This window comes from Eumetopias jubatus, unplaced genomic scaffold (genome assembly GCF_037043125.1).
Source record: "Eumetopias jubatus isolate StellerSeaLion01/CBP00866 unplaced genomic scaffold, mEumJub1_p1.0 scaffold_9, whole genome shotgun sequence".
NCBI lineage: Eukaryota > Metazoa > Chordata > Mammalia > Carnivora > Otariidae > Eumetopias > Eumetopias jubatus.
The window spans coordinates 16,394,815-16,410,205 of record NW_028274815.1 but is presented as its reverse complement, the minus strand read 5'-3'; the positions used below and the strand labels follow the sequence as shown (position 1 = coordinate 16,410,205).

The 15,391-nt window shown below is 48.7% G+C and overlaps 1 protein-coding gene across 1 annotated transcript; it reads right to left on the bottom strand.

The window, feature by feature from the left end:
* Positions 1–483: 483 nt before the first annotated feature.
* Positions 484–10,032, bottom strand: LOC114205793 (b(0,+)-type amino acid transporter 1-like). Its single transcript, XM_028099335.2, is given in 7 exon segments — positions 484–717; positions 1,213–1,300; positions 3,079–3,203; positions 4,396–4,525; positions 4,702–4,835; positions 9,285–9,755; positions 9,757–10,032. Coding segments are annotated over 7 exon segments (1,458 nt in total).
* Positions 10,033–15,391: the final 5,359 nt, after the last annotated feature.

The following is a 15,391-nucleotide window of genomic DNA, read 5'->3' as shown; positions in this document are numbered from 1 at the left end:
GGTCATTCCCCCAGTTCTTGAGGACCATATAATTTCTCAACACCATTTCACTGTGTGTGTTCATTCCTCTCTCTACAGGGGCTTTCTCTACTCTGCCCACATAATGGAAGATGGTCCCACATAGATCCCAGAATTTATTGCTCCTCAGATCAGGCAATCATCAGAATTCTAACTCCAAAATCCCCAAAGAAGGGAACGTATTTCATTGCTGCCCGCCTGGAATATCAAGTGGCTATCCCCAGAGAGGCAGCCATGTAATACCAAGGCGGCTGTGAGATCCACCTGCATTGGAGGTGCAGTTCTTAGAGAAACGGAGCTGCTGTCCTGGTTGGACGCCCCCCAGACCTTCACAATAGCTGGATTTAGCATTCCAGTCACTTATTGGAATTATGCATAGCCAACCTGCAGAAAAGTTGGCAAGACCACTGGTGTGGGGATAAAGGTGTCTGCAACGAGGAGGGCAGTGCACACCTGTCCAGTCCTTTAGTCAACATTTCTCATGGTTGGAGCAACTTCCAGGAGCAGCTGGAGATACAGGGTGGCCATCTGCAACCACTCGGGCTGGCACTGGAAGTAGACAAGCAGGAGATAGACCGGGATGCCACTGAACAGGAACAGGAAGATGTACAGGAACTCAACCTGGGGGTGGTCGATGACGGGTGCCAGCACCAGGTACAGAGAAGCAAGGAGCATGATGACAGGGATGAGGGTGGGGACCTGCCATGGACACAGAGACCTGGGGGATGGAGAGGCACGGGACGTGGTGTATGGCCCCTGGGCCCTGTCCCTCCTGCCTGCCTGCCTGTGTCCACCTGCCACCAGCTCTCCATCTGCAGTCCCTGCCACATGCCTTGCCCAGCCACAGAAGCCACCTGCCAGGTTACAGGGGGCCATCCAAGGAGCCGGGGCTTTGGGACCCAGCTTGATCTTCTCTATGCTTTGTGAGTCCTGCTGTGTGTGAGCCTCCTCTCGGCGTGTGTCTCCTGTTGTTCTCCCTCAGAGTGCTCCAGGAGAGATGAGTCCCCAGCAAGCAGAATCAATGCCCTGTGATCCAGCGCTCCCTCCCCGCCCCCCAGGAAATACAGAAATTTTCTACCAAATGTGACAGTGGCCACCTCTCACATTCCTTCTCTAGCCCCCAGATGAGTCTGTGGACTGCCTCATGCAACAGTCTAGGGTTGAAAAAAGCCCAGTGTTTATTCCAAAGTCTACCTTGTAAGGTCGAGGAAGATTCCTCTTCTTTATCCGCAAGTACAGGAGACAGCCAACGGTGGTTCCATAGGTGATCCAGCCAAGAAAGCTGAAAGGCAAACAGAAGCCACTCACTACGAGGCCCTGCCCTGCGTGGGCCTGCACGAGGGGCTGGCCTAGTAGGTGCAAACCGGGGACAGAAGTGCAAGCTCATCAGGGGCCTTTCAGCCACCCCCAGGCCCCTGGTCCAAGCAGGCTAAGGAAAGAAGGCAAGGCTAGGGCACCAAGGACAAGAATGCACTGGAGGGTATTCCTGCCTCTTTCATCTTCAATCACAAAGTGACACATATACAAGCCCAGGCCCCCACCTGGCTTCGGGTCGGGCCTTCTTTGACTGCCCCTGGCTGGACAGACGAGGACAGTTTGCAAAGGGAGGGAGGAACACCCGTGTGTCCAAAAAAAAAAAGTTTGGTGGAATTTCAAGGAAGTCTGTGCTCTCCTCAGGGACCAGCACACTCCTAGCGGATCCTCCTACCTTAGAACTGGTGACAGGGTAGGCTGTTGAGCACCCAGACAAGGCCCTGGCCTCTGCCTTCCCCACTGTGGGTAGTTGAGTGGCTGACGTAGGTCTGATGAAAACCTCATCTGACCTTGGCGACAGGATCCAGACCAGGCCGTCTCTTGAAGCTGTCAAGATGGGGAGACAGCGTGTCCTCATTGGGATGGATCATCCTAACACTCTCAACTCTGTGCCGGAACATTCTCAGTCATTTCCCCCAAATCTCAGTCTAAAGAAAACCTGGGTTCACCATGAGCTTGATTTTATTCTCACCGTATAAAGATTTTATCTTTTCTCATGGGAAGAAGATAAAAAGAAAAAACCAGGTCTGTTACTTAATGTTCTGAAGAAAGTCACATCAAGCACTGTATATCCTGTTCCAGAAGATTAATTATACTTATGACAACAAGGAAGAGAGCACACGATACGTAAAAAATTACTCTGAGAAATCCCTGTTACACCCAGACCCTGCGTTTGCTCGCCTGTGTGAGGACACACCCACTGACCCTGCTTCAGATGAGGTCATAAAATTATGGCTGGCTATGGGGCGCCTGGGTGGCTCAGTCGTTAAGCGTCTGCCTTCGGCTCAGGTCATGATCCCGGGGTCCTGGAGTCGAGCCCCACGTCGGGCTCCCTGCTTGGCGGGAACCCTGCTCCTCCCTCTTCTCCCTCTCCCACTCCCCCCCTGCTTGTGTTCCCTCTCTTCGCTGTGTCTCTCTGTCAAATAAACAAATAAAATCTTAAAAAAAAAAATTATGGTGGGATAGCACAACAGCCGGTCATTTCTGCCCCAGGGAAGGTAATAAAGGGGGTCAGAACATCTCCCCACTTTGATCCAATCACTGATTATACCTGCCCAGCTTGGTTGCGGGTCTGCCTTGAGTTCACTGGAGATATGCTGGGTCAGAGTCCTGAGCGCAGATCAGATGACAAAGGGAAAATCACACCACAGCCAAGAACTACAAGCAGTGGGGAGTAAAGCCTGATCTCGGTGACAGAAAAAAGGAACAAGGAAGAATAAAAAATGACAAAGACAATACAAGCCTTTCGTTTGTCTGCCTCTTGGTGAAACATCTCCCTCATTGAATTTTGGGAAACAGGGCAAGGGAGGAGGGAGACACATTTAACTTTGGAAATATAATTGGGAGGGAATGGCTGAAATGTGTGTGCGCGTGCGGGAGCCCTGAGCTCAGGGTTCCAGAAGCATGCATGCACATATGCATATAGATACACACGCATGTGCGTGAGTGTGCACACGTATGAGTGCATGTAAGTGTGCACACAAAGGCGCCTTGAGATACCCAAAATGGGAAGACAGTCTCACTTGCCTCAAGAAGTTCACGATGGTGCTGCAGTTTCCTGGGAGGACCAGGACCAGAGCCCCTGCGGTGGTAAATGTCAGGGCCGCAGTTGGTGTGAGGCGATGCACATCAACCATGGACAGAAGTTGGGGCTGGGAGCAAAGTCGGGTGTCGCCAGGCAGCCCCCTGAGGGAGCCACAGCAGGTTTCTGCCCTGGGAAGCTCTCAGTCCTCTTCCCCTGCCGAACTCACTCTGGACTCAGGTGGGCCCAACCTAAGAGCCCCCAGTCTCCAGCACTTCCAGATGTAGGTCTCTGTGGCTCACGTGGGGTGAAACCAGGCCCAATGTGCAGTCAGCACGGGGAGGCTATCCCTCCAGGCCAGCCAAGACCCAGATAGCTTAGGATGTGGGCTAGAGTGTAGAGAGCTGAAGCAGGTGCCTGGCCAGATCGTTCAACTTTGTATTGCTCATCCCCAACACAGGAAGAGGGACCAAGGGTGGGAAGACAGAGGAGCAGGGAGGAGAGGGTAGGACAGTTATGGACAGAGCATGGAGTGGGAGTGTGGGTTATCGTGGTAGACTGTATTATTACTCAGCAAATATCGTGGTAGACTGTATTATTACTCAGCAAATAATCAGTCTCCCTCTCTCACCTCTATGGGAGAAATACTGTCTAGTTCCCCATCCACTGATGCTGGGCTTGCCAGTGAACACGAGTAATACAGCAGAAGCTCAAAATACGCTTGTGTGGTTTGGCTTGCTCTCTTGAACCCCTGCCACCTGCTCTAGGCAAAAACATGCTTTGGCTTGGGTCCCTGAGACAAGAACAGACTCACAGTCCTGAAAGAGGAAATCTGAACCCAAACCCCAGCCTGAAGCAGAGCTACGGTAGACCCAGGGACTGACGAACATGAAATGTTTGCTGTTGTAAGACCCTAAGATCTGGGAGCTGTGTTATTCAGCACCATTGCTGCAAAAACTACCAGAGGGAGAGAGTCCCTGGGGGGAGGGCCCTGAGCATACGCATTGGCTCTGCTCCTTTGGCTTCGCCCGCTGCCCCCACACCCCTGGACTGCACAAACATCCCCATCCCCTACAAGCTCCACAGTGTGACCCAGTACGGTGATCTCCCAAAACCTGGAAGTCAAAGGACTGAGGTTTAAATGGAGAGGTGTGGGATGCTTTAAGCCCACTCTTAGAAAGAACAGGGCTCTGTCTTGTAGGCGGCAGGCCCGGCTTGGGCTCAGAGCTAAGCTCAAGCAGGAGAAAGCTTAACCTCTGCAGTCCTTCCAATGCCCTCCTGCAGACCCCCCGACCTTGCCCAGCCTGGACCCCATCTCTCACCATGTGGCCCTCTCTTGCAGCCACATAGCACACACGGCTTCCGCCGAAGAACGTCCCATTGACAGAGCCAAATGTCGAGAGTGTGACAGCCAAGGGTACCAGCCAGGCCCAGGCTCCCAGCACCTGGTTCCTAGGACAACACAGGAATCAAGGGAAGGAACTCCAGCAGCAAACTGGAGGCCAACCACCAGGAAACAGAGCAAGCAAAACGTCTAGAGGCAAGTTGAAATACACGTGGGGCACGATCCTTCCCCACCCTGGATTGTCTGCCCGGTGGCCAAGGAACACGTCACTTGACTCACTCACCCCCAGCTCACAGCCATAGCATCAGAGGAAAGGATCTCATTGGGTGACAACACTAGCAGGTAACTGATGTTGACCCGGAGGTAGAGGCTGGTGACCAGAGGGATGGCGATCATCAGCGCCCACACCAGGTTTTGCTGCAGGGGTCAGGAAGAAGAGGCCACATGTTAGCGGGTGAAGTCCTTCTCAAGCCCCCAGAACAAGCTCATCTGTGCAGTGCTGAGCCTATCCTGGCCACAGGGAACATGCCAGGGGACCACTCAGGTGGTGTGCCCCTCCTCCATGTGCTCACAGCCCCACGGCGTGGACACACAAAGAGCAGGTGTGCTGGGAGGCCCTGAGGGGCACTAACCAGTCAGCAGGGGAGGTACCGAGGGGGTGACAGGAGTGGGGAGGGGAGAGGAGCTATCACCAAAACTTCCAGAATGAGCAGGGCCTTATGCTGGGCTCTCCTTGAAGAATGGGAGAGATTCAGGCAGGTGGGGATGGGAGGCATTCCCAGCAAGGGCAACCGTGAGAGCAGAGGCGCAGAGAAGGGACAAGAAAGTTAAATATCTTCGTTCTTGGCTGTTCATTGATCATTCCAGCTGGAATAGTCCACGACCACCATGCCAACCCTGCCTTGTTTCTGAGTCTCGAGGACTCAGGCTCAGACTGAGGGCCATTACTCCCGGGGGTTCCACTCTGCCCCTCAGTCTCCTCAACTGGAAATTGGAGGTCTGTAAAGTGGGACTCCCCACTGCTCTGCCTCTCTGCAAGGTGTGAGGGTCAGCAAAGAGGAAGGGAAAGAAGGGCCTGGACAGAGGGGCTGTGGGCACTCGGAGCAGCCTGGACCATTGGAGCTGAGTGCCTCTCTGACCCACGGTCTCCCAGTAAAGGTACTGAGGGGCTGAGGGGCTCAGTTGGTTAAGATTCCGACTCTTGGTTTCAGCTCAGGTCATGATCTCAGGGTCGTCAGTGCAGAGTCTGCTTGAGATTCTCTCTCCCTCTCCCTCTGCCCCTCCTGCTTGTGCTCGCTCTCGCTCTCTCTCCAAAATAAATAAATAAATCTTTAAAAACAATAAAATAAAGGTACTGAGCAGGCATCCGATAAAAATGGAGGAGGAATCCAGGGTGCCTGGGTGGCTCAGTCATTAAGCGTCTGCCTTCGGCTCAGGTCATGATGCCGGGGTCCTGGGATCGAGTCCCACATCGGGCTCCCTGCTCAGCGGGAAGCCTGCTCTCCCTCTCCTGCTCCCCCTGCTTGTGTTCCTGCTCTCGCTGTCTCTCTCTCTGTCAAATAAATAAATAAAATCTTTAAAAAAAAATGGAGGAATCCATGAAAACGGGGTAAATCAGAATGTACTCCCTTCCACTTCACAGCCCCAGCCTTGGCCGTCATTCTGGAGCCAGGAGCAAATGGAAGGAAGGGGTCTCCTCAGGACCCACAGAACTCTACTCACCATTCCCCAGGCGTGGGGCACCCTGGATAGATATCGTTAGACTCCAAAGTAAGAGCACACTTCGAAGAAGGAAAAGCATGCTACGACACCCCCAGCCTCATGGAGGGCTTTCTCTAGGTGTCCTTTGGCATACCTTGTGGGGAGCAAGCAAGCATTGAGGAGCCCAGAGCCTCTCCCCTCGGTACCAATGAGACACCAGAACCCGGCATTGCTGTTACTGACACAATGTAGCATGAAAGAAGAGGTCACGCTGTACCAAGAGGCAGGGAGGTCTCCTCCAGACTTGACACAGTGCTGTCCGCGGGAGGGCTACACCGCAGGCCCACACAGACCTCCTTGCCCACCGCTAGGGAGGACCCTCCCCCACTTAAGCATCTGCCCCTGGTTAGTGTATCTTCTGTTCTTCAACGTTATATAAAAAGCAATTTCCAGAGCTTTCTGCCCAGGGCTAAGATCTCCCCACAGAAAACTCTGGAGGGAAGCATGGGAGGAAGGGCATGGGGGCACTGAGGACAGAGTAGTGATCTCTGGGCCTATCCTCACGCCCCCTTCAAATGTCCTTGAGACACAAACATGCCCTGTTCTTTTGGGTCTCCAGGTTCGTGTTCACACTGCTTCTATGTGGCTGTTTTGCCACAAATCTCATCAGCCCTTCAGGGTTCAGCTCTAGCCCTCTGCTTATAGGTGGACTGCCTGACTGCTCTCCTGGGGATCTCTTTTTTCTGAGTTGCAGCAGAAAGTGGAGGCAAACTTTCTGATATCCAAGCCTCTGTCCCATCCTGTCCTGTCCTCGAAGGGCAGAGGCCAGGTAGGGTGACCAATTCACCCCAGTTTGCCTGAGACTTTCCTGCTTTTAGGTCCAAAAGTCCAGCATCCCTGGGAACTCTTCGGCCCCGGGCAACCAGGATGGCTGGTCAGCGGACCTAGCAGGTCACGTGACAGACATGTGCAAGGGAAGCCGGGAGAACGGCAATGGATTCTCACATAAAATGGGTCCTTCCATGTCCCCTCCAGCTCTCAAATCTGGGAGGGGATCTGGAAGCGAAGGAAGTTGCCCCAACCGCCACGTAGGCATGGCACTGAATTCCTCATCTTCCCAATGGTGAAAGTGTGTTCTACCTGGGCCCAGAAGATATCACTTGTAGCAAAGACGGGCTAGTGGAGCAGAGTCCTGGGTTGCCCCTCCTGCGGGCCTTGCCATGGGGGGCTCTCAGCAGGCAAGCACTCATCATGCACGACCCAGCCACATGCCAAGTCACAGGGAAGGGGAGCTCATATGCTTTTGAACTTGACTCATCTTGGACAGCCCACCTGCCGGCCAATGAGCTATGACAGCAAAGCCCCAAGGTGCACCACAAGAACGGTGAGATTTCCTGGTTTCATTCTCGAACCCCTTAACTCTTTGCTCAAATTCCAGGGCTCTGGGCGTAAGGCTGCCCCAGGTTTGGCATAGGTTCTGCAGTTTCTTGAAAAAAAGTGTGACACGAAGATACACTTAACATGTGCTTCAGAGGGCAGAGTTAGAACTAGCATTTCAAATGCCCAGCATTCATAGGCATGGTTTTGTTTTTGCTTTGAAACCCACATTTGTCAAAAATGCTCTATACACAGCAGAGGTCAGCAAGCTACCGCCTATGGACCAAATCCAGCCTGCTGCTTGTTTTTGTAAATAAACTTTTCTGGGGCCCCAGCCACACTCATCTGTTTACCTATGGCTGTTTTCATGCTACAACAGAGTTGAGTAATCTTGACAGAGACCTCATGGCCTGCAAAACCTAAAATATTAACTCTCTGATCCTTTACAGAAAAAGTTGGCTAATCCATGCTCTATGACGTGGGAGCTTGTCTCACGCATCTTTGGGCCCCTTGCCCTTTCCCTGGACCAGCTCTGAGCTCAGGGCCTGGGTCCAGAGAAAGTAGTCTACTCCCCATGAACTCCCTATAGCCCCCACGGCACCCCAGAGCCAACCTGAGCGCACACTAACCATTCACCTGAAATTACAGCTGTTGATTCTCCATCCACAAGTGATTATGCCGTTTGATCCTTAAAGCCCCGTGAGGTGGATGGGGCAGCTATGATGATCCTGTTTACAGGCCAAGAACTGAAGCACAAGGATTTACATGCAAGAATAAAAGCTAGATCCCAGGACTCCTGACCCTCACCCCAGTTTCTCTCTGCTCTTGGACTTCAGTCTTCAAGCTCCTCTTCTCCTCCTAAATTCTCCCAAGCCCCCCCCCACCGCCGCCTCCAGGGAGCCTTTATTGAGAGCTGAGACATGTAAAAGCCCTTGAGCCAGCCTCAAGGATGTAGAGGAAAAGACTCAGTTCTCATCCTCTGAGAATTAAAGACTCCTGCAGGAAAAAAAGAAAGGAAAGAAGAAGAAAGAAAGGAAGAAAGGAAGAAAGGAAGAAAGGAAGAAAGAAAGAAAGAAAGAAAGAAAGAAAGAAAGAAAGAAAGAAAGAAAGAAAGAAAGAAAGAAAGAAGGAAAGAAGGAAGGAAGGAAGGAAGGAAGGAAGGAAGGAAAGAAAGAAAGAAAGAAAGAAGGAAAGAAAGAAGGAAAGAAGGAAAGAAAGAAAGAAAGAAAGAAAGAAAGAAAGAAAGAAAGAAGGAAAGAAGGAAGGAAGGAAGGAAGGAAGGAAGGAAGGAAGGAAGGAAGGAAGGAAAGAAAGAAAGAAAGAAGGAAAGAAAGAAAGAAAGAAAGAAAAAGAAAGAGAAAAGCAGCAACCTAAGCAAATACATTTGGTGCAAAGAGTTGTAACGATAACTCAAGAGTCCACATGTTCCAACTATCAAGATAGATAACAAGCTGAGTCATCAAGCATGGCCTCTTGCTAGTCATATGCCCTCAGAATCACTTCCCCTTTTCTACACCTCAGTTTTCCCATGTGAAAAATGGAGGCAGAGTACCTACCTCACAGGGCAAATGAGACCTCGGGTGTGACCCTCTAAAGTTCCGTGCTCACTTGGGAAGTTATTATTCACATAATTCCATAAACAAATGAAGGTAGACGGTGGGCTGGCATTCATTACTGCAAGAAGGGAGCCCCCATTTTCAGCCGATGTCTCATGGTCCTAGTCAGCTCAATACTTGAAACTGCTAGTGTCTGGAGACTTCACACCCTGAAGAAGTATCATGAACTCACCTTTGGTTTCTTGAGCTCCTCCACCCCGTAGTTGACATTATTCCAGCCATCAAAGGACCACAGGCCCTGGTAGAAGGCCATGCCAATGCACCCGGCCTGCTGCGTGGTATTGTGGAAGGCAAAGAGAAAGGCTTCCATGTAGCCATGGCCCTGGCCCAGCACCACAGCCCCACCCCCCATGATGACCAACAACGAGAACACTGCGGCGACCGTGCATACATTCATCAGCATGGTGGCCAGCCTCGAGCTCCAGCAGTTGACCAGCATCAGCAACAGGATGGTAGCCACACCCTTGAGCACAGCCTGAGGCATCGAGGAGCAGCCAGGGTAAAAGGGAGCGACTGCATACTCAGCAAAGCTCAGAGAGACAGCAGCAATGGCAGCTGGTCTGACCAACAGCACAAACGTGTAGATGACCAGGAAGGCTGGCAAGGAGCCAAAGATGTGCAGGATATAGGCATATTCCCCCCCCGGATTTGGGAACCAGAGCACCCAGCTCAGCATAGCACAGGGCACCCATCATGGCCAGGACACCACAGACTGCCCAGACCACAAGACTGGCCCCAGGGCTGCCTATGTAGACCAAGACCCCCTGTGGTGACATGAAGATGCCAGAGCCAATTACACAGCCAGCAATCAGGGACACAGCACTCCACAGGCCAATCTCCCTCCTCAGCCTTAGCCCCCCACCACCTGGCTCCCATCCTGCCACCCCCTCACCGCCATCTCTTTCCTGACTTCTCTCCATCTCAGGACTTCAGTAGTCGCTGTGTCTAGTTGAGCAGAAGCAGATGCTCTGATAGATAATCCGTCTTGTGAGCTTCTTGCAGGAGTTAATGATTACAGCACTTGAAGAAGTCTGAACCAGAGACCAGACTACCAGGGCATGGCATTTAGAAGGGACTGAGCCTTCACCGATCTACCAGTCCAGTATAGGCAGTTTGCAGGAGCTGTTTGCCAATGTAACCCAGGAAAGATCAAGGAAAGGAAAGAGGGATTTAGTAGAAATCCCTGCTGCCCAATTGCACAACACTGTGTGTGGAATAACAGCTGGATGAGTGCTCTGTGCCAACAGTAAGAATGCTGAGCAACTGCATATCAGGAACCTAAAAAAAAAAAAAAAAACTCTACAGTAGTTTTATCAGCCAAGCAATAAAATCCCTATTTTATCAGGATTCCAATTAAAATTGCATGAGCCCTGCTTTAAGGAAGAACCAAGATGATCAAAGAAGAGAATTCAAATAGTACAGAACAGAACCTGTACCCCTAGCAGGAAGGGAGCAGGTGGTTAAAAGTAAGGTACAGGGTCTGGAATGGGATCCTGCATTCAAATCTTGGCTCTAGTCCCTCACCGTTGCGTGAACTCAGACAAGGTCTCTGAACCTCACCCTACTCATCTGTCAATTAATTACAGTACCCACCGCATAGGGTTATTCTAAGGATTAAATAGCATAGTCCATTCAAAGCAGCTAGAATAGTAGATGAAATGGAGTAGGCGTTCCTGAAATGTTAGCCATTACTATGTGCCTAAGAGTCTCATTAGTTCCCTAGTTTCAGATATATATGAATATTATATATGTATATAAATTTAAATATGTATTTCCCTGATTTATGAATAATGTTCATTTTAGGATATAGTGTATAACTTCTTTATTAACGCTCCCTTATGTTTTTTAAATCTTGGGTTATAGAACCTTTACCAGTGTTGTTATAGAAAGGTCAGTGAAACTCACTAGCATTTGGAGTAAAGATGCTGATACCCAAAGTGCGAAGAAAGGTACTTACAGCCTCCCAAACAGGCAGACCTAGCTCAAGGCAGCCAGCCAGATGGGCTACTTGGATCTCACGTACATGTGCAATTAATAAAGCTCTTGACAGATGCAGGAGCTTTGCTGTTAGTGGTTCCCGGGGTGTGCATCCTCCCCTTGTTGCACGGAAGCCTGTTTGACCTAGGTCCTCAGACAATGTAGAGCCATCTTCTTCAGAAAATCCTGAAGAGGGGACCCTCTAACATTCAGAAGGAGGTCCTCCAAGATTCCTATCCAGTAGGAAGAGGGAGAAAAAGGCAGAGAAGTAATTAAGAAGAAAAGGAGCTACAAGAATTAGAGGGAAAGAAGATAAGAAAGTAGAGAGTCCCGGAAGCTCAGGAAAGAAAATCAGCTTCCTTCCTGGCCACAGCGAAGTAGTCAATAAGACACTCTTCTTTTCCAGGGGCTGCCAACTGCAGAAGCAGAGGACAGTCCGCAAGACCACCCTCACCTCTAACACCGATGGCAAGATTGGAGGTTCCCAAGACTATCCTTATGTTCAATAATTTGCTAGGAAGCTTCACAGAACTCACAAAAAGCTTTTATACTCAAGTAATGTTTTATTATACTTAAAGGATCCAGATTAATGTCAGCCAAGGGAGGAAAGACATAGGGCAGGATCCAAGAGAATTCCAAACATAGAGTTTCCAGTTGTCTTCTCCCTGTGGAGTCAGGACAGCAGTATTCTCCAGGCATTACTATGTGACAATAAGCCCATCATATTGCCAACCAGGGAATCTCACCCGAGCCTTGGTGTCCACTCTTTGTAGGGGTCCTATCACATAGACACGGTTGACTGCTCATGTGGCTGACTTCAGTTTCCAGCCCCTCAGGAGATCAAGCTGATATTGCATGACCCAAAGCCCCTATCCAAAAATCACAGTGTTACTATCTGGCTGGCCCAAAGCCCCCAGGCAAATAAAGACACTGTAATCAGGCATGACATTCCAAAGGCTTAGAGATTACCTCCCAGAAGCTGAAGGCAAGGGCCAGACCTCTCTTGGGGCAAGGTTAAATTCTTTACTACAAAGATGTGGAGGTTCCTGTGACCTGAAGAACATTAGGAGAACATAAAGACTGTTTTGAGTGACTCATCTTATCAAGCAGTGTGTCTAAAGAGGAGGACACTAAATGCCAGGCAAAGGAGCTGGAACCAGCCAGGAATGGAGAGAAGAAGATGATGAGTGGAAGCAAGTGGGGAAGGGCTCTCCTCAGGGCTCTTCCTGAATGAAAAGAACTAGAGACACTGAAGTTCTATGGGCGTCAATGAGCAACTCCCACTGCCCTTCCAGAATCCGACTCGGGTGGTCTTCAGCTCCAGGGTCAGGCCTGCCTGTAAGGAAGGGACCTCTGAAGCAGAGCTGAGCCTCTATGGTGTCCCTCTGCTGCCACCACAGGTGATGGGGTAACTGAGGGACCCAGTCTGAGGCTCAGTAAAATGGATGGCTTAGGAAGAAATTCAGCACCCAGGAGCCAGAGAACTGTGTTTTACCTCACTGTGCATTCGATGGGTTCTTTATTATTTCCATTTCCAATCAGGAAAAGGGGGCTCATGATCCTCCCACAAAAGTGTTCACGAGAATAGACCAAACGCCCTCAGGTCCCATTATCCTATGGAGATGAATGAAATTATGTTAACTTCTATTCAAAGAAATAATGGCAGAAAACTCTCCACATTTGATGAGTAAACATTAATTTACATATCCAAGAAGTTCAACTCCAAATAGAATAAACTCAAAGAAATACACAGACACCTCATAATCAAACTATCAAAAGTCAGACCGTGAGGGAAGCTTTAAAGCAGCAAGAAAGAAGCAAATCATCTGGTACAAGTGTTCCTGGACAAGATTAACAGCTGATTTCTCATCAGAAACCATGGAGGCCAGAAGGCAGTGAGATGGCATCTTCAAAGTACTGGAGGGAAAGGTCAGCCATGGATTATATTTCCAGTAAAACCCTCCTTCAAGATAAAAAAGAAATGAAGAAATTCCCAGATAGCCAAAAGCTGAGATGATTCATTTCTAGTGGACCTGCCCTCCAAGAAAGGCCAAAGAGAGTCCTTCTGGCTGAAATGAAAGGACACGACACAGTAACTCAAATCCACACAAAAAAATAAAGAACACTGATAAAAGTATCAACATAGACAAATATAAAGACAGTATAATTAATTTTTCCTATCTAATTTATTTATTTATTAAAGATTTTATTTATTTGTTTGTTTATTTATTTGAGCGAGCGCATGCATGCAGGGGGGAGGGGAGAGGGAAAGAGAGTCTCAAGCAGACTCCACACTGAGCAGGAAGCCCAACTCTAGAGCCATCTCATGACACCGAGATCATGACCTGAGCTGAAACCAAAAGTTGGACGCTTAACAGACTATGCTACCCAGGTGCCCCTTTCCTATCTAACTTAAAAGAAAACCACAAATGCTGCTGGGGCATGGGGTATCTACATGAAGAAGAATTAATTTGCACCTCTGTCTCACATTACACATAAAAATTAATTCAGAATGGATCAAAGACCTAAATGTAAGCTCTAAAACTATAAAGCTCTTGGCAGGAAACATAGTTGCAAATCATCGTGACCTTGGATTAAACAATAGTTTCTTAAATACACCAAAAGCATAAGCTACAAAGGAAAAATAAATGGGACTCCATTAAAATTTAAAACTTTTGTGCATCAGATGGTGTCAAAAAAGTGAAAAGAATGGGGAACATGGGTGGCTCAGTAGGTTGGGTGTCTGCCTTTGGCTCAGGTCATGGTCTCAGGGTCCTGGGATCGAGCCCCACATTGGGATCCCTGCTCAGTGGGGAGTCTGCCTCTCCCTCTCCCATTCCCTCTGCTTGTGTTCCCTCTCTCACTGTCTCTCACTCTCAGATAAAAAAATAAAATCTAAAAAAAAAAAAAGTGAAAAGAAAACCCACAGAAAGGGAAAAAAAACCTTTGCAAAACTTAGACCAGACAAGAGCCTAGTATTCAGAAGATATAAAGAACTCTTACCATTCAACAATAACAACAACAAAACCTGAAACAAACCAATTTAAAAAATGGGCAAATGATTTAAAAGACACTTCTCCAAAGACAGTCAAATGGCCACCAAGCACATGAAAAGATGTTCAGTATCATTAGTCATTAGGGAAATGCAAATCAAAACCACAATGCGATACATCTTCATACCCCCAGGACGGTTATAATTGAAAAACTAAAAATGTGAAATTTTACTGAGGATATGGAGAAACGTGAACCCTCACGCACTACTATTAGAAATATAAAGCAGTATCACCACTGTGGAAACAATTTGCAGTTCCTCAAAAATTTAAAAATAAACTTACCATATGACCCAGCAATTCCATTTCCAGATACATACCCATAAGAACTAAAGACATATTCACACAAAAACCTGTACACAGATTTTTATGGCAGCATTACTCTTAATAGCCAAAAGGTGGAAGCAACCCAAATGTCCATCAACTGATGAATGGATAAATAAAATGTGGCATATCCATACAATGGAATATTATTTGACCATAAAAAGAATGATATATGCTACTACATGAATGAACCTTGAAAGCATGATGCTAAGTGAAAGAAGCCAGACACAGAAGGCCCCATATTATTATGTGACTGCATTTCTCTAAAATGTCTGGAATAGGTCAATCCGAGGGCCCGAAAGTGGATTAGTGGTTGCCAGGGGCTGAGGGGATTGCCAGGGACTGCTTCAGAATGGGAATGGAGTTTCTTTCTGGGGCAATGAAAATATTCTGGAATTATATAGTACTGATGATCATCCAATATTATGGATATACTAAAAACCACTGAACTGTACCTTTAAACAGTTAAAATGGCAAATTTTATGTTATGTTAATTTCATCTCGATTTTTTATGTAAAAAAAAAAAAACAATTAGCTGCAGGGCTTTGAAAGAAGCAAGTCCACGTGAGGGGTCAGTCTCAAATCCTGCGTCCTGTTGCTGTAAGGGAAATCTGCCTCTGTACCCACCCCCCCTACACACACCAAGGGAGCAAGAAGGCCAGTCTTTCCCCGTGGTTCTCCTTCCCCAATATCCCCAAGGCCCCTGGGGGTGCTTACACTGCTCTGTGAGCCAGTCTTCCTGTTAATCAGCTGCTCTGCAGGCATGCCTCTGGAGGCCAGATCCAGTGATTCCTAGCTTCTAGAGAGCCCCATCTGCTGGCCTTGGCTTCCTTCACTACAGAATGTACACGGAGTGCCCAGAAAATCACACGCTGTGGAGACATGAGAGACTGTTTATAAATGCACACTTTTTTTTTATCTAAAACAA